This window comes from Pimephales promelas, chromosome 10, assembly GCF_988280905.1.
Source record: "Pimephales promelas chromosome 10, fPimPro1.hap1.1, whole genome shotgun sequence".
Taxonomy (NCBI): Eukaryota; Metazoa; Chordata; class Actinopteri; order Cypriniformes; family Leuciscidae; genus Pimephales; species Pimephales promelas.
In genome coordinates, this window is record NC_142778.1 from 34,806,197 (window position 1) to 34,829,653 (window position 23,457).

Sequence of the window (23,457 nt, forward strand, 5' to 3'; positions counted from 1 at the left end):
GCTAGTCTCTCTCTTCCTAAAAACACCCAAGGACAACTGTTAAAAAAAATACTGTTCTCTCATTATTGTATCACAGTCTCACTCTTTATGTACTCGCTTATATTTTCTCAGCAATTCTGGAACAATTTGTTCTGGCACGTCTAATGTTCCTACTGACTCACCAGGATGAATCACTTCTGCTGTAGTATTTATGTCACTTTGGAAAAAAGTCTTATAAATGTGAATGCTTGACACAAAAGTGTGTGTGTTTGTGTGTATGGCTAATTGGTGATTTGCGCAGGGAATAACAATGCTTTATTTGATGTTACTGAGCTTATGGATGCCATACTTAAGACAAGACTTTTAGAGACAAACCAGAACCAATTCCTAGATTTGCTACCCCAGATATATGAACAGTTGTACAAATACACCAGCATACATGTCTCATCTTGTTTCTAGATCATTCCTTGAACTTCATTCATTCAGAGCAACTCAACAGACACACTATTATTGCAAGTGGGACTGTTAACCTCCGCTAGCAGCCTAAGTGGGAGTGGAGCCCCCGATCCAGCTCGACACAATTATAAATTATTCATGAAGATGGCTTCTGTTCTGAAAGACATCAACAAGGGAGATGGAAAAGAAAAGATGAGTCAGACAGTGTTACTTCCTTTGGACATTAACAACAATTTCCGGGTAGTTTAATGAGGCAGACTTATACAATATTATTTAGATAAAATTATATAAATTATTATTTATATAAAATTATATCAAATGTATTATTTATTTCTAGCTCTGATTACGTCATCTTCATGACATAAATAGAGTACGATGCATAATTAGGGTTTGTCCTTAATGCTTGTCCAGGACAACTGGATTTGTTGAAGTAAAGTTCGAAATCATCGAACATTCAGTCATCACAAATTTTCCTGCTGAGAATGACTGATTTTATTACATTCAGTGTAAACGGCGATTGATTGTGTTGATTGAGTTGAGGCTCGCCCAGCCTGTGTGTAAGAGAGACTCTCGTGGATAAATAAGAAAACATATGTGCAACAACACACACAAGGAAACTCAGAAGCTTATTGAAACACATATCTGTACATAACACGTACATTTATAGCATGATATAGTTAAGCAACATCACATGACCAAGAGTGGTGTTTTCCATCATGATTGCAAGTAGGGCTGCATGACTGATCGCAATAAAACCGCAGGGTTGCCAACTTTTGAGTTTTGCTTGGAGTGAGATTTTTTTTTGGGGGGGGGGGGCGGGGGGGGGGGTCACAAGATCTTGTAGGGCACAATGTATAGTTTGTCCAATTTTAATTTGGCATTAGGCTAACAGTTTTACTGATTAAAAAAACAGTTGGGAGTAAAGTTCATAAATTATTGTTCTTTCCCATATGATTTATTAAAACTATATTGAGACCTCTGTCCTTCTAGGGGGGTTCGGGGGCATGCTCCCTCGGAAGAAAATTTTGTACATTTTAAGGTTAAATGCATCAATCTGGTGCACTTTGAGAGCTCAAAATTAAGAGTTTTAACCGGCTTCAAATCATGAACTGTGACATTCAACAAAGCAAAAGCCTCGACTTGTACCTGGACATTAAAGAGTGATCAAACATCTTTTTTTTAGTTATGATATAGTAAAGTCTATGATATAAAGACTTTATGATATAAAGTCTCAGTCTCTTTTAGGATGCAATAAACGATTATTATAATAATGTAATAATGATTTATAGAATTATTCCTATTACGTAAAATCCATATAGGCCTAGTCTATAAATGTAGGCTGCTGTATAAATGAAAATGAATATTTCAAAAGTATATTTTACTTACACTATTGTATAGGAAAATTACAATAGTTTTGTCCTAATTTCTTCACTTGCAAGAAATAAACCCTTGAGCTTTTATTTTGGAGAAAACACCAGATGAGAAGAGAGAGTAAAAGCCGGATTCGAACTCGGGTCGAACGCGTCAAAGTTTGCTATCAGCACCTCACGCCCTCGCCCTACGCCACTGTAGATATTTAGTGAAAGATATCTTTTTTGCTAAAAAGACAGGCACGTAGTGCAAATGTACGCTCTCAACTCACGTTCAAGGTCATAGGCAGCGCAGCGTCTCTCTGTGCATCGCAAAAGCCCGTGTTGACAGTTTGTTAATATAAAGCGGGAGATTACCAGATACAGTATTTTGCTCGTGCCCTGTGGATGTTGTAGCCTAGGCAACTGTATCACGTGCCGTTTGAACTGACGCGCTACTGCGTTCTGTCACATTTAAAAGCGCCAAAACGCTCCATATCAGGAGTAAACTTCTCTGTAGTCTGTCGGTGTCGGTGTCATCTTTTTCCGCGATTTTTCTCTGCGTCCAGTCAGTAGTTAAGAGCCTGAACTTGCTTATAGTAATACAAAAAAAAATACAGCCCAGAAGAATGTCTAATTTAGCGTGAGATTTCTATGTTGAGCGTGAGACCGTGAGATTGAGGCTGAATGCGTGAGTGTCACGCCAGATGCGTGAGAGTTGGCAACCCTGAAACCGCACATGATTTGGCAAAGGCTGCGATATTTTATGCGCATGACCGGTAAATGCTGCTCCATTTGAACACCAGAGGGCGCTTTCACGCAGACACGATAAATATATTTATAACCAGAGATACGGGGGAGGTTCGGGCCCAATCACAAGCTCGAAGCCCTTAATGACTCATTCATTGAGACAGTCATATGCCGCCATTTAAAATTCAAAATATCATTGCATTTTTTTCCAACATTTGATATTTGTTTTTTCAAATATACTTACATTTATTCATTTATCTGACGCTTTTATAGCCTGACTACGTCAAACTTCCTAGTTCCGCTAATTTCATTTCGCAAAAAGTATTTCATTTCGTGAAGTAGCAGAGTCTGGTATTACCAGGCTAACGCGACCTACAATTGCTATATATGTCAGAGGTCGCACGCCTCTGGAGCAACTAGGGGTTAAGTGTCTTGCTCAGGGACACATTGGTGTCTCACAGTGGATTCAAACCTGGGTCTCTCACACCAAAGGCATGTATCTTATCCACTGCGCCATCACCACCCAAATATATTATTTAAAACATTATGAAATAAAACTTTATCTCATAACTTTATTTATGCAGCTGTAAGTTAGCAGTGTAAATGTGTTCATGCTACCTCTGAGCTTCTGTAAAATGACTGTTAAATAATAAATGCCTCTTCAAATGCAGCTTCTGTGTTTCCTCCGCAGTGGAAAGATGGATTTTCTTGATACCGATTTTATTTGATTGGTAGCAACAATCCTAAAGTGTCTTATTCTTCTAATAGAGTGCTGAAGTGATGACGTCACTTTGTAGGACAACTCGTAAGCTAGTGGCGCATGGGTTCCCTCGATCAAAAAGCCAGTGTTGTAGTCGAGACCACCTCACTCGAGTCCGAGTCGACACCGAGACCAGAGAGAGTCGAGTCCGAGTCAAGAACGAGTCCATAGAGAGTCGAGTCCGAGTCGAATCCGAGACCAATGAGGGTTGATTACCTAATTTACTTTTATTTACTTAGAGAAATCCTTTTTTTTTGTTTTTTACTGAATTTACTTAGAGTTTAAAAAATATGATCAGTTTAGGGTAAAAAGGCCACATAGTAGGTGGTGTTAAAGTAATGTTATTACAATTTGTCATGCGCAGTTGCGCACTAGAAAATCACCAATCACTGGGCGTGTCAATCAATTAAAAGAAATATTTTATTAACATACATTAATAATCATGAAAAATATTTTGAATTGAACTCGAGTGGACTCTGGAATAATTCCGAGTCCTAAAAAAAAAAATGTTCGAGTACGAGTCAATTCCGAGTCCAAATGCACACGAGTCCATGACAAGACCGAGACCATTAAAATATGGTCTCGAGACCGAGTCCGAGTCTCGAGTACTACAACACTGCAAAAAGCAATGCATTTTCCCCACAGACTTTTGGAAAATCGCAAAAAATATAAGATCTGTGTTTAACAAAGAGTTGTGACCCTTACACGTTTTGTCTATCAAGATAATCTTTACAAGTTAATCCAAAATTTATAAATTTTGAAGCCCATATAAAGTTTTTTGAAAACACAAGCAGACACAATAAAGTTTAAAAAACACAAGCAGGTTATAACTGTGTGTTTTATGTCATAGATCAAAACGTGAATATATTTAGAGGCTTTGTTCACCACAGACCCTATTTGAGGCGATTTAGCAAAAACCCATTCAAAAATCCCATAGACTTTAGGGCGAGGGAACCGGGAGTGCTAACTGCTAACTCACTTCCGTGTTTTGGCCTACAGAGTGACATCGTAACTTCGGCACTCTATTGAAATTATTGATAAAATTTACACATCAGACTTTAAAAAAAATCCACAGCACTTCAGATCTGCACCCAGAGACATGTTGTTAGAGATGTTAAATGTGGATATAGGCCGTGGATTGTTAACTGTGAGTGTTTGTGAGCATATCCGTGTAGGAGGTCTGACAGTGAGCCTTTAAGATCAATAGAAAGACAGATGGAGCAAAAACTATTCTGAAAACAAGACTTAACGAAGAGATGACAATGACAAAGGCAAACCGATCATTTTTTTCTTGGCTAACCCCTCTCTTTAAAAAAAAAAAAAAAAACGCATATGACAATTAACCTTAAACCCTTAAAGACCTATACGGCCGCCGCCGGCTAAAAATAACTGTTCTTCTTAAATGTTAAATAACTTTTGAACCGCTACTCCGATCCGTATGCTTTAAAAAGTCCCATAAAGAGGAGATTCACAGCTTTTCTGTGATATCGGGTTAATCGCGTTTGGAAATTCAGAAGCTCCGTAGTAAATGTGATTGCGTCATCAAGTTTTGATCAGCATTGATTCGTCAAAGAAACCCGTGCGGTTTCATCATAAATGACTGTTAATGCTTAGTCCCACTCCATCCCCAGATTGGTTAAAACTATCATCTACTCAACCAATAAATATAGTTCTTGGTCTTTCGCACGACCAATTAGCATCTTTTTTTGGAAATTTGAACTGAGGTAAAGTCAAAGTAGTTCATATAGGCTCTGTGTGTGTGTTTGTGTGTATATATATTAAAAGGTTTATTTTTTTTTTTGCTTCATTGTTCTACTACAATGTTTCTATTTATGTTACTTCCTTAACTTTTTTGGACATATCTAAATTGTCAGTATGAAAAACACTGTTTTCACTGAAACACTGAAAATGCTTTTCACTGAAAATAGCCTATAATAATGTTGTAATAAATGCCTATAACTTGCTTAGGGATTGTTAAATGTAGTCAAAATTACATTTGGAAATGTAAAATATCCAAGTACATCTTTCTAAAGGAAACAATCCAAACTTCAGGAGGATTTGTTTTGCGTTGAGTAAAAAAAAAAAAAAATCACTACAAATATGCTGCCGTTTTTCTTAAATCTGGTAAACTCATCCATTCTAAGACAAATTAAATGTAAAATTGGATTATTTAAATGAGATAGATTGAAACTTCAAGTTCTCCTGTTAAAAATTATATATGGCACTTGATGCTGACTGATATAATGGGTTAGAAAAACAAAGAAAAGAACAAGGTGCTCCAAAAATGGTCTGCTATGTTTCTATCCAAAGTTGTGAATTTAACTTGAAGTATCACATAAAACATTTGCTTCCATTAACATTATTTCCATCCCATGTGTTCAAGAGAACAAAATAGGAAATTGAAGCAAAATAACTAATAAAAATGGAAGTGGCTACAATCAGGGAACCCACTGTGACTCATTTTTCCTAAATAATAAATTACTTGTGATAATAAATTGCTTGTATTTTCATATACAAACATATAAAAAGACACTATATGGTGTCATTGGCCCGGCACTGTGAAGCAATGACAAATTATCGTCTCTCCACTCCATAAACCATAATATGTTTTTGCTTTTTATTACAGATTCTTGTGTGGCACACAAGGACGGAAAAACCTGTCCTGGTAAATGAAGGCAAGAAAGGCTTCACAGACCCAAACGTGGAGATCTGACATCTGCTTTAACGCCGGTAATGAAAAAGCAATCTGTTCTGACTTAATCACGGCGTCACTGAGCGAACATGGGGTCATTGAAGGACACGAGATCATGTGTTTAAAAGGCATCTGGCCCTGCGAAGTGGGAGAAGTGTGGCTCTGTACAGATGTGAACACTCCTCTCACTTTGCGTTGCAGGGATGCTTCCAGCAGGACCCAAAAGGGAATGGCGGTTATTGGAGTTATTACCAACTACCACATTTTTGTACAGTTTGGATGCTTTTTTCCTGTAAACCACAACTGAATGAGTTCAACAAGATGGACCTATTATTCTAAAGCACAGATAGTCTTTTTAAAGGCAATATCATCAGTATTTTGCGAGAACAAAACCAGAAGGCGAGACTGAAAGAATAATGTGGTGTATATTGATCATCCATGAACGGTTATAACTGCTCACTTCCTGGATTTTATGAACTCACCGTTGAGAAGAGACACAAGATATCTCGAATGGTCATCAGTTTAGGAACGTCAATGTCGTACAGACCGATACTTAAACCTAAAGAAGGGAATGTCTTCTTTTTTTATATATAATATGTATTATTACGTTTGTTTTTGTTGTTTACATCACTGTCTTGCTAGCACAGCACTACTGATATTTTGCCTCAATACAAGTTCAGCGTCACTCTGCGGTATTAAATCATATAATACCAGGGCTAGCTGCTATACTGGATTTAGCGATTACAAGGTTGTTACACGGTCCTCATGAATCATGACTAAGACCTAAATAGCACTTGAATTTGTTCCTCTGTGTCCATTGTTCCTGTTAGGACATGCGTGGTAAATATAACTTAAAGATGAACTATCAGAGACTTTAAAATAAAGTGATCTAGCGTTCAACAGAACGAGCAATGTAACTACTGTATTTGTACTTCGGTTTAAAGTAAGAATCCATAGTTTTAGTTTACTATTACAACATTCATAATCCTTCACTCATGTTCACAGAGGTCCTACCAAAGGAGACGGAGCTGATGGGTAAAGGGTTTTACATTTACGTTAGCCTTCAGTATTAATTGAGCTAGCCTCTAAAAGCAGCACAGAGCTCGCCTCAGTAAATATTCAGATGTATTAATGTGTCAAACCGAAGCTTTGGGCTTTGCAGAGGAGATCTGTCTTGAAGACATGTTGCTGTACTAATGAAGCTAAAGCTGAGACACCTGGGAATCTAGCGCGAACTAAATCTCAGCTTGCAGAAAGCTAGTTTCTTACATAAAAAAATTAAATAAACCATGAGCATGTGAATATTCAAGACTGATGAACTAATATTATGATCCATCTGACCTGATTGGCGTTAGACTCAGTTTGTGTATCCATTTTATAGACCCAAAATCGTTTATTTCGAATGGCCCGATCCTGGTTCTGGTGTCAAGGGAAATTGAGTCTCCATTAGGACCCCAAGTAACACCACTGACTGACATAACTTTTAATGTGTGCCTGAATAAAATGACTACAAAATCATGTTACAGTATATGTAATTTGAACGTTATAATTACCATTTAATGTCTGTTTTAGTTACCTTACATACTAGCATGCCACACAGATACAAAATTAGCCTGCTTAGCTTACACACACTGCACTTGCACTTAGACTACATGTATTCACAACGAGTTAATTCATATTATTATTATTTATTAATAGTTTGTAAAGCGAACGCCATTACATTACGTCACATGTGTTTTATTATGCACTAAACAGTAAGCAATTATATGCATATTTTAGATTAATTTGTGTGAACTTATAACTATTGAAGGATATTTTTGCTGATATTAAATCAGCCTTGTATTGTTACAAAGTTATGGTGTTTTAACAGTTAGATGGTGACAAATAAACAGGGATTTTTGGGTACAGATAACATGGAGAAAGAGTATACATTGTTCATTTACATATACTAATGGCATTGCAGAGCGAAAAATCTGTTAAAATTGTCCTTTGGATAGTTGATGGAGACCTGATTTCTCACGACATTTTCTCAAATTGTACAACAAAACGGCATTAGACTGTTCAACCCGGATCGGATTTAATCAGAGTGCGAACTATCAATAATTTTATCCGAAACACCTAGTGCTTCGGTAGAACGGAAGTTATAAATAAATAAAAGTAATTTATGTTTAAATTATACATTTTTCAGCATGTTTTCATGTATTTATTAACCTCAGCATGGTCAACAGGTGGAGGGTGAATGCTCAAGCACGCTTCTTTACTGGAGACACAAGCAGAAACAGAGTTCATTTTAAACTACCACTAGGGGGCCAAGTGCGACAGTCGTAGACTGGGAAAAGCCGGCCAGCCATGGTCACGCTAGACTGAAGATGCGAAATTTATATGGACGCTGCAATAGTTGCAATATGTATGGAAAGAGGATTAGGGCCAAGCAATAATAAAAAAAATAAAACCATCTCAAGATTAAAGTCATTATAATGCGAGATTAAACTCGTTAAAATTCTTAAGATTGTATTACGACTTTTTTCTCGAAATTTAACAAGTTTTTTCTCGAAGCACGAAGACTTTATTCTCGATATTTAATTAGTTTATTCTCAAGATTGTTTCGATGTTTTTCTCGAAATTTAACGAGTTTTTTCTCGAAACACGACAACTTTATTCTTGATATTGAATTAGTTTATTCTCAATATTGTATTTCGACTTCTTTCTCGAAATCTAACGAGTTTTTTTTCTCAAGACATGACAACTTAATTCTCGATATTTAGTTAGTTTATTCTCAAGATTGTATTACGACGTTTTTCTCAAAATTTAACAAGTTTATTCTCGAAGCACGACGACTTTATTCTCGATATTTAATTAGTTTATTCTCAAGATTGTGTTTCGACTTTTTTCTCGAAATTTAACGAGTTTTTTCTCGAAGCACGACGACTTTATTTTCGATATTTAATTAGTTTATTCTCAAGATTGTATTTCGACTTCTTTCTCGAAATTTAACGAGTTTTTTTCTCGAAACACGACTTTATACTCGATATTTGTGATGCCCAATTTGCACTAAAGGCGCTTTTCCACTGCATAGTACGGTACGGTTCGATACGTCTCACTTGTGGTGCTTTTCCACTGCATGGTACGGTACAGTACGGTTCGCTTCAGGTCGCTTTAAATGGTACCTGGTCTGTTGAGGTTCCAAGCGTACCGTACCGGTACTAAAATGTGACGTGAAACACTGCAGATCACTGATTGGTCAGACAGAATCGTCACTACCAGCGTCATTGGATTTGCGACACGAGACACTTTTTTAGCAGTATTTTTGTTTTGCTGCCATCAGCCTCATTTTAAACACATTTTTCCGTCTAGCAGTTAAAAACAACCACATACCGAGAATCAGGAACACCATCCCCTCGATAGTCTCCATTGTTCCTGTGTTGTGGGTTTGAAAATGTGGCGCTTTTAAGATGATGTCATGGCAGTAGAGGCGCGCGCAAATAACGATCAGTCCCACACACTTTGAAGGGGTACTACTGCAGTGGAAACAAAAAGCGATCCGAACTGTTCCGAGTCGAAGCGTACTGAGCCGAACCGTACCGTACTATGCAGTGGAAAAGCGCCATAAGGGGCCTAAAGTGTGCCAAGAAAACATCCCCTACACCATTACACCACCACCACCAGCCTGCACAGTGGTAATAACAAGGCATGATGGATCCATGTTCTCATTCTGTTTATGCCAAATTCTGACTCTACCATCTGAAGCTACCAAGTCTCATAACATTGGTTAAAGTTTTAAAAGCAGCAGCAGTTCATAGCAGAATCTATAATAAACACCAATGGCATGAACAAATACTTCTTAACCCTGAGCACAAAAATGAAACAAGATCTCCAGCCGTTTCATCTGGAAAACACATTTACGGGTAATGTCGAGTTTTGCTGCATTACTATACAAGCAGTGTTAAAAAACATGGTCAAGCACAAATACTTCACATGTCTGACCTTAGACCTATTTGAGGACCAGAAGGTTTCAATGCCATTTCAATGTTGTCAAACTATTTGAAAGGGTTAGTAACTCTTGATGCTTTAAAAGCCCATAATTAGCTCATCAATCAGTTGTGAGTCTTAGGGTGAACAGCACATGTTTAATGGAGAAAAAAAAATCTCCTCCTCCTCCTCGTGGGATGTGATGGATTATTGCTCTGGGATGTTTCAGGAAAAGCGACTCCTCGTTTCTTTGTAATTTGTGAAGTTTGTGCGAATCAAAGACTTCACTGAGCACACACAACTCTGTGCTCTTATCTACGGCTGACAAAGTACCACATCCCTACTGCGTTTCAAAAGCCTCTTCAGACAATACACACGCAGACTGATGAAGGACAGCGGACCGCCATTAAACCGAAAGAACACTTCTGTTTATTTATATATTTTTCCATCTTTTATTGCTCAGTCCATTAAAAGATGAAAACCATAGAAAAAAAATTTTTTTTTTGACTGTCTTTGACTGTCTTTCTGGCCACACTTATTTGATTCGGATCTGTTCCCAGCACTTCATTAGTCTGTGGTCTCACGGGTCAGCTTCTCTGCCAGGTTTGTTTTCATTTCATGCTCTAAAAAACCACATCCACCCTTTCTTTCTTTCCAGAGCACAGGAGTGCACGTCTGCTCACAACACAAGACAATTACCGTCACCTGTTAGTTGCTAGAATCAAATCGTTTGCTTTTAAAAAAAACAACACATTAGCAAAATATAAAGTTGACATTTGAACGTGTGAATTCATTCTTTAAAAAATGCCTTTTTTTACCAGCTGAATCTGTTTGTGTCAGATGCTGCCACAAAATTCCCACTTAATGTGTTGTTGATGAAAAACAACTGATGTACGAGGTTTATGTATTTATTCTATGTTGATATATTTATGTATTTATTTACACTGCAGAGTCTTTTCTTTTGAAACTGAAATATAAAACGCCTGCATCCATTTCTTTCTTATCCTTATGAAACACTGGCTCACAAACAGCACAGGTCCATGTGTTTTTCTTCATTCTGTTCTGAACTGGGACTTGATCGATGGACTGAACAAAACATGCGGCTCATTAAAAGCTGTCGACAAAACCACGACCTGCGGCATAAGCCTCCTGTTATTAAAGATATCTCTCCTGATTTCCAGATCTATACATCAGATTCCAATGCACATTAGCACAGTTGTATAATCATCCAAAATCATGCCAGGTGGCTTGGTCATTTATTTTTGTATATTTTCAGATTTTCCACATTGCCCACCAAGAGCTTTTGCTGAAATGAGTATGTTTGCCCAAAAACACCCACTTTGATCTTCTCTCTTAATTGCAAGCTGCAAGATGAAACTTTTTTTGTTTGTTTTTTTGCATGTTGCTCTTGTAAATGTTCTTATTTTTGTTCCACAGATCATCTCAGAACGAAAGAGAACAAAAATGTCAGAAAATAATAAATGTGATAGGAAAAAAGACCATGTGGTTTGTTTGAGTCATTGAATGTAGCCTATTATTGTTTTGATTTACACACGCATGTAAATCAAATGTACAATTTTCAGTGATATCAATGAAAATTACAGGGACACTAGCGACGTGTCAAAAACCAATATCCAGTGACACTGATCCCAAGCAATAGTTTTTATATTTATATAACGTTACTGATGTCCCCGTCCCCACCAATTTCAAAATCAAACCTACGCCACCTGAAAAAATTGTACTTTGTCTACTCTTTAAACAGCATTATGGTGCACATGACAACAGCTTTCTCACCTGTACAAGACAGTGTTTTGCTTTAAGCCTGTAAAACACCAAGGCAGTTTTTGTGCGTCGGCCGACTGGTGTATTTGTTCCTCGTTGGCCGATTCGACCGACATGTTGAATCCATAGTGAAAGAGGGAGAACTCTGATTGGCTGTTGGGAGCACTTCGACTCGGCGCAGTAATATCATCACTCGTGAAAAGTCCTGCGCCGAGTCGAAGTGCTCCCAAGCATTTGCTGTGGTACTCCGCCATTCAATATTATCCACTTTACACGCTTAGAAAAGCGCAACGTTTTATTTTGTGTCACCATTCTTGGTCAATTTACACTACTCGTGTTAATGTATTTAAATAGGGAAAACGTGGATGTGTTTGATCGCTTCTCTGCTTGGAATGGATCCTAATGAATGAACTGGGCTAAGCTAACGTCAAGTGCGATCAAGTTTCTCGCGCGGTCTCGCGCACCAGAGGGATGCGATTGAGTGCACACGCACTGAGACGAGAGATGTGTGTATCAACTCGTTTTACTTAATGGAATAACATAAATTTAATATGAAAAACAATGGAGTATCCCTTTAAGGCAGGATTAGGCAGTTTTTTATAAACGCACCTTAGAAAAAAACAACACTGGTGTGCATCTTGACATCTTTGAAGATATTTCAGTTAAAACAGCTCAAAAATGCATTTTTAATCTGAGATATCTTAAGCCTTTGTGAAAACCGAGGGAAAATGCTTATTACAGTCTTTTAATGTGTGAATAGTCATTGAAAACTATTCAAAATATATATCGTAAAACAGACCCAATAACAATCAATGTAAGTAGGAAACATGAGACAAATTGTAAAACGTTATTTTTAGAAGAAAATCAGTGCTTTTGAAAGAGCCATGCCTTTGAACAGAAAATGCAATGGCCCAGGAAAATATTCACAAGATCTGTTGCATCATAAAACACCAGGCAGCCACCGTCAGACTCAAGCTGTTGTTGTGACAGATTTCCTCAAATCTGCTATAATGTTCCTGTTTGTACTCATCATTTATGCTAATCAGACCCATTGCTATGACACATACCGATTTGAATATTGTTGTTTTTATGTTCTTGGACAACATTTAATCTGTATTCCAGATTCTGACTGTCATATGCAACATTGCACATTATTTTTGTTGTTAAAAGGAATTTACATTGACAAAGAAAGTTGAACACCTCTTTTGGAAAAAAATAATAAATACTGTGAGTATTATGGAAATACATGTGTTGGTCAAATAAAATGCCCCTAAAATACTAGATTTCTCTCTGACAATTTGCCACGCCACCTTAGACAAATGTTACTGTAAACGGAGACAAAAATGAGCATCAGAGACTCAACGTACCAAAACAGGGAATTATTAACAACAGAAGCCATTTTGAGAATCGCCAGGAGCTAAAATATGAAAACTGCATATATTTAATTTGGTTGTGATATGAGAAGGTTTGATGTCTGATTAAACTCAATGTACAATCATTTACAGGAAGCAGAGATGATATTTGTTATCTTTTATATAGAAATCTGGGGGGAAATCTGCTTCAATAATAGAAGAGAAAGAAATGTATCTGATGCCCAAAGGTTGGTGATTACTGGAGTGATAAATGGAGGGAGCTCACAAGAAACACTATGAGCAAATTGCCTAAAAATGGGCTCTGGCAGTCTTGACCTTTGTGTGATTGTGTAATTGCTTTGAGAGCTTTATATCATGCTGAAAGTAACACACACACACACACAGCTTCAGCTTACCAGAATAAGATTTGGTAATATAATGATTAAATTATATTATTTTTCCTGAGTCAAAGAAGATTTTCATGAATCTCTCAAAACATTTCCATCACATTTCACCCATATATATATATATATATATATATTTCACACACACACACACACATATATATATATATAAACATACAAATGACTTTTTTTTAAGTCATTTCATTGACTTTGCCGTCCTCTGCATTTAAGTTAACGTTTCACTCGACCTCATCAATAATGAAAGACTCCACAACACACTGAACATTATTAGTGTGCATAACACTTCAATCACCATCAGTAATTACACATTTAAAGCCCACTGTAGTCTCCATAAAACGGGGGTTACGACCATAACACAAGCCTATATACAGTAAGAACATCACTATATGAGCAATTACATTTTATGAGCATCTTTATTGTTTAAAATACAATTTACAATCCCCTAAAGTTAATCAGAATACATCTCAAACACGTCATCATGTCATGTAACAGTTGAGTGAGTCTTACACAGAAAGTAACAATCACAGCTAAACAAATCATCTGTGGGGGTGAATTAACAGCACACACACCAGTAACATATTGTATATATACTTACTAATGGCTCAGTTTGGAGTGGAAAGTCTAAAGGTAAATGATCAAACAAAAATAAACATTTCAAAAGCATGTGTTACAATCACTTTCAGTGAGTAGTAGTGTTGTTAATGGGGAAACGAGTGATTTAGAAACCCATTTTCCAAAGATACTGAATGAAGAACACCTTAATGAAGTTATTATATCACAGGAATTATTCCAGATTTTCATGAAGAAATGATAGTGACTGGCTTGTCAATATGATACTGTATTAAAACACTTGCTACATTAGGACCGTGTAGATCTTCAACCATTTTCCACTCCTTTTACACCATTTCCAAAGGCACAAAATGACAGAACGGAGGCCTCTAGTGGCAAATATGCAGGATAACAACACATCTTTCAGTATTTAAAAGGGATACTCCACTTTTTTTGGAAATAGGCTCATTTTACAACTCCCCCAGAGTTAAACTGTTGTGTTTTACCGTTTTCAAGAAAACCAGTAACCAGACCGTTTCTGGTCTCATTGACTTCCATAGTAGGAAAAAATATATACTATGGTAGTCAATGATACCAGAAACTGTCTGATTACTGATATTCTTAAATATCAGAAAATCGGCTGAATGAATTCGAAAACAGTAAAACTCAACAGTTTAACTCTGGGGGAGTTGTAAAATGAGCCTATTTCCAAAAAAAAAAGTGGAGTATCCCTTTAATGCAACATGAAAATGAAGAAACGGGGAAAAAGAGAGAATTCAAACAATCTGACATGTGCAAGACTTTTTCCAGAAGTGTCCACATCCCACGGCCTATTTCTCATAGAGATCAAGTGGGTAATGCTCTTTATACTGCTGGACGTGCCGCCACATGGCGTCTTTCTGCCTGGCTATTTGAGGAGTCATCTCATCGTAGACGTCCGTGAACATCAGGTCGGGGTGGGGTTTCAGACGTCTCTCGGCTTTTTCGAAGGCCACCATGACGAGTTTGCGGGACTGCTTCCTCCAGGCGCGCTCCTCGTCCTCGTCCCACCAGCCGCGGGCCGTCATGTAGTGTCGCAGGCGGGAGATGGGGTGGTCCTGCTTGTCCCAGTAGTTCACCTCGTCCACCGAGCGGTACGCGGAGCTGTCGTCACTGGTGCTGTGATGCCCGATCCTGCATGGGAGAGGAAATCAAAGGCTTCATTTCACAACACTAGGGATGCAGTGATATTTCAGTAAAAAAATCAAGATAATATGTGCAGAAATGACGACTTTTATGTAATAAACTGCCCGGCCAGAGAGGTCAGTGTTTGGATTTAAAGGGATACTCCAGTTTTTTTGGAAATAGGCTCATTTTACAACTCCCCCAGAGTTAAACAGTTGAGTTTTACCGTTTTCGAATCCATTCAGCTGATTTTCTGATATTTAGAAGAATATCTGTAACCAGACAGTTTCTGGTCTCATTGACTTCCATAGTATATATTTTTTCCTACTATGGAAGTCAATGGGACCAGAAACGGTCTGGTTACTGATATTCTTCTAAATATCAGAAAATCGGCTGAATGGATTCGAAAACGGTAAAACTCAACTGTTTAACTCTGAGGGGGTTGTAAAATGAGCCTATTTCCAAAAAAAGTGGAGTATCCCTTTAAGAGTCAACCATATATGATCATTATTATTGCAGTGATCATTTTGTTTCTAGCATGTTATATGTTTGGCGACAGTTCTTTCAACCCTAATGGATTGTGTAGATTTTAATTTCTAAAACAACCACGTAGGAAGACACATATAACCAAGGACTTTGTTACACCGAAAGGACTCACAAGAGTATTCTGACTAACTTATGCCTGGTTCAGATTGGGCGATTTTTTTTGTCTGTTACGACAGTCACTGTGTCATATTACGTGATTTTGACTCCTAAAATCTTGTTGTGTCGTGGACAAGACACACGTTGCTTCCTGACCAGTCATCGCATGGCCTCTTTAACGGCGCGTGTGATGTCATCGAGAAGGCGAAACTAGTAGCGAGTGACTTCCGGAAACGAACGTAAACAAACAATGGATGAAGCGGTGAGTGTTGAATTGGCTGTTCTGTGTTCAGAAAAAAGTAAAAAAGAAAGAAAACCCGACAATGGACACGTTCCTGGACTATGGGCTGTCAATCCTCCAAAGAGAACTTGAGGTGAAATATTGTTTGCTTATATAATTTTACTTTTAGTTTTAACGTTAGCACCATCGTCTCTCTTTCGTTTCGTTTTAAAATAAATGTAAAAATAAACGACTGTTAAATAAATTAGTCTTTTTGTCGTGATGTCGTGAAGCATCGCAGACGCGACGTAGGTTGTCGCCCACTTTGACACACTATACGAGATGATACAATCGAATCTCGCGTCCCGACGCCTTTTGTCGTTTACGAATCCCCACGACACCGCACGTAAAACGGATCGTGCCAAAATCGGGCTAAAGTCGTGTAATCTGAACCAGGCATTAAACACGTCTGATTGACATTCTCACCAACATATCTAGGCCCTTAAGGTCTTCAAACAAGTTGATGCTGACTGTGCCACAATCTAAATTGAAGTTAAAGGTGGTTTATTCCTTCTCTGCCGCTGCTCCACGTCTCTGGAATGATTTGCTGGAACACTTAAATGCTGTCTTCAAATGCTGATGGCTTTAAATGCTCACTAAAGACTTATCTTTTCTCTCTGGCTTTTGGTTTAATGTAATTTTATGAATTTGAGTGTTCCTGTTTGTTCGTGTATTTACTGTCTGAAGTGATTGTAAAGCAGTGGCTGTTTTAAATGTGCTCTATAAATAAAAGCACCTCGCCTCGCCTGTGCAATATGGACAAAAAAAACAAAAAAAGCTGTTGTAAGAAACTTGCATCAAACCTGACACGTCTTCGCTCCCCAAGCAATAGTCTAGTTCTCTCCTACATATTTCATGCTGCTTCATAAAAGCCTACATAGCAAAATATTGTGTTGACAAATAGGTTCACAGTGCATCTCATAGTGTTTTCTGCTGAGTTTGCCGCTCTACATACAGTAAAAATAGGCCCAACCCCTAATGGCACCGACGTGTTCTCCTCCAGGTCTACACTGTGCCACATAGGCTGTTTATGGCTAATCCTGTTCCTGATATTCAGCGGATTCATGTGGATAAACTCTACCTGTAAGTCATGGCTTCAATGAGGAAGGGCTGGTTTTCAGCCACCGCTCTGCGTCGCGCCTCCTTCGTGGCGTTGTACACTGCGAAAACATCATTTCCATCGACACGGATCGACATCAGTCCATATCCTGGACCTCGAGCAGCTTTGGACGAAAATTGAGAGAAAGGGGAAAAAATGAGGCCAATGAAATGCAGAGATTCACATGGGAGGAACACAGTTACTTATAGGGCTGGGTAATAAATATCGATTTCTGGATATTAATCGATTCTCATTTTTACGAACCGATATCGATTTTTAAATCTCAAGAATCGATTAGTCATCCTGTTTCATTTGAATGAATGGGACATTGTATCGCGGCTGCGCGCATCCAAAAAAAATCGCAATAATCTTTGTCCTTTGTTACTATTGATATGAAACAAAGTCTCAAATTTCAAATTACGTCCATTTTCTTTAGAAATTCAAAAACATAAATAAGGTTTTGGCGCTGTGGCGTGAGATCGCTCTGGAGAAGCAGCAGCGCTGATCTCTCTTCCGGCTTAATAATACCAGTCACAGCGCCAAATAAACATGAATGAGCATCTGAAAGTGTGTTAAAGATAGAGTACAACTTATCGAAATCCGTATCATTTCACATTGATTCGCTCAATCAGCGTTTCAACCGTGGAAAGACGTCAGTTAAACTTAGACTTAGACTTATCTTTATTAATCCTTAGGGATGACTCCCAAAAGGAAATTGAAAATTCCAGCAGCAGTTTTAGCAAGAAAAGAGAAGGAGAATAAACAGTAGACAGTACAAACAACAAAATTAACAATAATAATAATAGTCAAAAAATCAACAAAAGAAAAAAAGACCATTAAAAAGTGTAAGTATTGAGTCCAGTATTAAAGTGCTAGAGCGATAAAGTAAAGTGACCAGGCATTAATGCAAGTCCAGATAGATATATATGTATTTATATATATTATCCTATCGTCCTCTCTACCCTATTTCCTCCTCCCCCCTAATGAGGAGTTGTAGAGTCTGATGGCATGAGGAACAAAGGAGTCCTTCAGTCTGTTTGTCCGGCACTTGGGAAGGAACAGCCGTCCACTGAACCGGCTCCTCTGGTTACTGATGATGGTGTGCAGGGGGTGGCTGGCATTATTAATAATGTCCAGCAGTTTGTCCAGTATCCTTCTCTCTGCCACCATCACCATTGAATCCAGTTTCATGCCGATCACAGAGCCGGCCCGCCTGATCAGTTTATCCAGCCTATTGGTGTCCTTCTTGGATATGCTGCCCCCCCAGCACACCACAGCTTGTAATCAATGTCTTGTCATATTTACCTCAGAAAACCCACATCAACTAGTTAGTCAGCTAGGAAAAAATAACTCCAGAGAGGAGCATTTTGCTAAATACATACACCATATTAAATATGCATTATAATCTTAATGTTATTCAATATTTAATGCATATGAATAAATCTGACAAGTTTCTATGACAGTCACCATTTAAATGTTTATATTTCATATAATCTTCTTATTATAAAAATAAATAAAAGTGTAATTTAAGTGTTTGTATAGCTACAAAACAGTTCATTATTACCTTCATATTAGGCTAACTAGACTCCCACAGTTTACAGCATTTAAGAGATTTGATTCCCTTGAGAAAAATTGCCATTTATTGTAACTGATATCCAAAATAATCAATATTGAATTGAATCGTAATCGAAATCGAATCGAAGTGCAAGCTTGTGAATCGAAATCGAATCGAATTGTGAAATTTGTCTCAATACCAGCCCTAGTTACTTACCAATCCCATCGCCTCTATACTGCTCATTGGTCGGTGTGGAGATAGCATAACCATTATTACGGCAGAAGAATATGAGAGGACACTCGAGAGTGGTGGAGAAGTTAAATCCAGCATGTGCGTCTCCCTCACTGGCCGCCCCCTCTCCGAAGTAACAGATCACCACACGGTTTGTGTTCTCCCGCTTCACTGCGTACGCCGCGCCGGCCGCTAGAGCAGGACACACATTTACACCACTGTTCAAAGAAATTCACTCCATGCCACTTTATTTTCACTTTGTGCTGTTTTCTATAAAATATATAGTGCTGGTTCATACCAACTAAACTAGTTTGAGACTGCCATTTAATACTTACCTAATGTTGTACATTCATCAGTGTTAGTGATATTCTTACAATTTATGTGCATGTGACATTAAGTGGGGCGGTACATTTTTGTGTGTCAGCCATTTTTGAGAAATAAATTAGCTTGGTTCAAACTCCTAAAACTTTGGGTCGTGCCATAATGACTAGAGCCAGACCGATATATCGGCAGACCGATATTATCGGCTGATATTCGGCGTTTTCCAAACTATCGGTATCGGCAGTTATAATGGCCAATAAATGAATATTTCAAAAATAAAATAAAACAAACGAAACACGCTTGAACCATGTCATGAGTGTTGGAGTTGTATAGTTTGTCCACCAGAGGGCACTCTACACCGTCCCTGTTGGCAACACTCGTTGAGTTGGTCACGATACATACATTGCTTGAATAACAATTAAAAGAACGTCCCCATCAGTTCTCTTAACTCAAATAAACATGACAAAATTTGTGACTATCATGTCTAGTTTAAAATAAATAAATAAATAAAATATCGGCCGATATATCGGATTTTAAAACCCAAAAATATTTGTATCGGTATCGGCCTTCAAAATCCTTTATCGGTCGGGCTCTAATAATGACCATTGGAACTGTGGGTCTCGCAGCCAAACCAGTTGAGAACCACTGACATTAGAGACTTCTTCCAAAAACATCAAAATCAGACCCCAATCTTTTGAACAATAGCGTATCTACTCTCGTTGTTCTCCGTAACAGACATGCTCACTTCTTACCTTGGGGGATCTGAGTTGCAAGTGGTGAGGAGATGGTGACAAAATTAAGGTCTTTGCAGCCATAGTGAACTGGCATTTGTCGGCCCTTGCCAAGGTCATCTGCATTTGCGTAGCACTGTGCCATAAACATATCCAGAGGGAAGCCTCTGTACATCAGCACACCTACAGAAATTCAGAAACAAATCTATTACATTTAATCAAATATTGCTACATACTTAAATTCTGTTAAATAGAATAAGTAAATATTATGCTACGTCAAATATTAACACAAAATGCATTACTTCATCAGTGTTGGGGAAAGTTGCTTTTAAAAGTAATGCATTATGATATTGAGTCACTCCCTGAGTAACTAGTTGTGTTACTTTAGTTACTTTTTGAGGAAAGTAATGTGTTGTTACTTTTGAGTTACTGTTTCTCATCTTCAGGACTGGACCCGAATATTCGTTCGGTGGTTTGGTATTCGATTTGAAAATATGACATTTGAATATTTTCTTGGACTACTAAATGGACTGAACTTATCTTTTTCCGAGTCATTTGGTTCATTCAATGAACAAATTGACTCGGAAAGGAGATTTGTTCATTTTGATAAACGAGTTCGAACAGGAGAGTCACGAACGCGCATCACAGAACAGAGCAAGGCGAGCATTTGAGCTTATAAAACTTAAACTTTGTTACTTATTTATTAAATGAGCGATTGTTTCGCTTGATAAGACCCTTATTCATTGTCTGAAATCGTTTAAAGCCCTTTGAACAGTTTGCACTGAAACTCTCTTTTGGACCTTGAACCGTTTGGTTCCCATTGAAGTCCATTATATGGAGAAAAATGCTGGAATGTTTTTATCAAAAACCATGAACATGGATATCTTGTATGACATGTGGCCGGGTGAGTAAATTATCAGCAAAAGTTTTTTGAAAAGTGAACTACTCCTTTAACTTCTGTCAAACACAGGCTATTTTCACTGTGTATAAAAAATACAATATGCTTCAAATGATTATTTATACATGTAAACATGCACTACTTTACCGACACGCAATGATTTGTTCACTTTTAGTCTAGATCTACAATAATAATAATGTAACGTCTCTGCACTCACTCCTGATTTCTCTCAACATGAAGACAGGAGAGCCGTCAGACAATACATGAAAAAACAAAGTAACTTCCCGTACTTGTTTAAAAAAGTAACTTTACTTTTACTTAAAGTAACGTTGATTACACAACTCATAATAATTTTTTTTTTTAAGTTTTAAACTGTATCTCCAGCTTGTAAACTTTCTCACCAGCCTCTCTGTACTGTCCGAAGACCAAATCAGCAGGGTCAAGAGCTGCAGCGCTTCCTATGTGTGTGCCCTCCTCCCCGTAATTGGTCATGTAGAATGAGATGCGGCCCTTCAACACAAATGCGTACCAAATTTAAGCATTATGAACTGTCAGATGTCATTTTATGATGGAGTGAGTATGACACTAAAATCCACGGCACGCTCACCTGCCTCTGAGACTCGTAAAGAATACGGTCCATCGTGTTGAGTAACGTCATCTTCTGATAGAAATTCAAAACCGTCTCTTTTGGAAGCTGAAACACAAGTGATGCAGTATGAAGTATTTATTAATATTAATATTTATTCATTTCCACACACTATGCCTGCTTTAGACAGTAAGACTGCACACCTGAGGATCCTCTGATGGATTGATGATCTGGCCCTGTCTGTCCATCACTCTATAGACAGGGATTCCTGAGATCACATTGGGCTGAATAAACTCCAGATGATCTATAAACTCTGCCGAGGCTCCAGGAAACTGAGGCTTCTCCGTTGAAGAGTCAAACGACTGCTGGCCAAGAGCTCTCTGAAGACAGACAAGCAGGGAGTACAACACTAAAGTATCAGAGCATCTGTGCATTGGGAGATCTGATGATCACATAATAATTAACAATTGGACAAACACTGCTGCAAAACTCTCAGCTCACTAGCCAGTTACGACCTACAGGTAACACTCGAAAAATTACAATATGGTGCAAAAGTTCATTTATTTCAGGGTTAAACTAATATATTATATAGACTCATTACATGCAAAGTGAGATATTTCTTACATATTTATGACAAATAAAGGCTTGAAATATCTCACTTTGCAGTCTATAAATGAACTTTTGCACGATATTCTAATTTTTCCAGTTTCACCTGTAGTGATAAGATCTTTTATTTGCCCTTTGTTTTGGTTTAAAGGTGATAGGGGTCGTCTTTTGATTTTGATTCAGCTTCAAAAACTTAAAGAGAAAAAACACAGTTCACAGTTCTCTAAAATACTTGAACAAATAAGTACATATACACAGGATAAGATAAAAATGTATATTTTATACATCTTGTGCTTGCTGTAAAGAATTGTATATAAATATTCATCACTTATTTTAAGATAATTTTATTGTTTAGTATGTTTTTTCTTTCTTATTATTTCCTCTGTATAATGTTTAAGCAATATTGTATGTGAATACAATCATGCCAATGAAATTTAAATGAAAGTACTTCAATGAAACATGGATGCTTTGTGTCTCACACACACACTCACACACCCCTCAACCAGCCAATCGGCTCTCAGTGTATTAATCTACAGCCTTGTGAAGGTTAAACAGTCAGCTACCCACAACAACACACAGATCTGACCAATAGTTATAAGATTAAAAAGAAAAAAAAAAATTATTAGATGACTATTACATGACCAGACGAGTCGAACGCAATTATCTTTGGTTTTTAGGTCAGCTAAGGAATACATTCACATTAACATTATTCTAAGCCTTAAACATTTTAAGCCTAAAGTTATTTATATTCTATAAATTACATGTAATTTATATTAAAGTGCTTTGTTGTGCCATACAATCCAAATAACGCCAAATGTTTTGAGGCTCGCGCCGCTGCACAGGGTTCATAACGTTACATCTGTTGGGCAACTTCTGTTGTTGAGAAAAGTCCGTTCATCGAGTGTATGCGACATTTTAAACTTACACCGACGCCGAATGACCTTTTCTGGAGAAGCGTTGTTGCCCTTAATGCTGTATTTTGACGGACTGCATGAAGTCCAAAGCCGTATAATTTCTTAACACTCCTGACAGCCGCCATCTTTACGTCAAGTGTGTGACGTCGACTCTCTTTGAATCAAGAGCCCATTCAGCGCGCCCCCTGCTGGACAATGTCGCGCGATACTAACATTCATACAGTTTTTTACAGTTATATCAAGGAAATGTGTTCATTTATTTCCATGATAAATTCCTGAGTGAAACTAAAATTAGTTGTAGCAACATTTTGATTAATTCGGTCTAGTGGCATCGTGGTCATCACCATCATCACAATTCTTTTACCAC

General features: G+C 37.7%; 2 protein-coding genes across 3 annotated transcripts in view; one reads left to right on the plus strand and one right to left on the minus strand.

Annotated features, from left to right (window-relative positions):
* Nucleotides 1-11,454, plus strand: part of b3gat1a (beta-1,3-glucuronyltransferase 1 (glucuronosyltransferase P) a) — a 40,455-nt gene extending 29,001 nt beyond the window's left edge. For both annotated transcript variants that reach the window (XM_039684055.2, XM_039684056.2), the window contains one exon: nt 5,921-11,454. In XM_039684055.2, the coding sequence (XP_039539989.1) occupies nt 5,921-6,007 (87 nt within the window). In that variant the 3' untranslated portion in view covers nt 6,008-11,454. The remainder of the gene's footprint in view (nt 1-5,920) is intronic.
* Nucleotides 11,455-13,908: 2,454 nt separating this feature from the next.
* On the minus strand, nt 13,909-23,426 carry bckdha (branched chain keto acid dehydrogenase E1 subunit alpha). Its single transcript, XM_039684202.2, has 8 exons — nt 23,102-23,426; nt 21,774-21,950; nt 21,592-21,678; nt 21,386-21,494; nt 20,108-20,269; nt 19,020-19,226; nt 17,231-17,372; nt 13,909-15,236 (listed from the first exon to the last, which is right to left on the minus strand). The coding sequence occupies exons 1-8, from the start codon at nt 23,213-23,215 to the stop codon at nt 14,894-14,896; spliced, it is 1,341 nt and encodes a 446-aa protein (XP_039540136.2). The 5' UTR covers nt 23,216-23,426; the 3' UTR covers nt 13,909-14,893.
* Between the last annotated feature and the right edge of the window lie 31 nt (nt 23,427-23,457).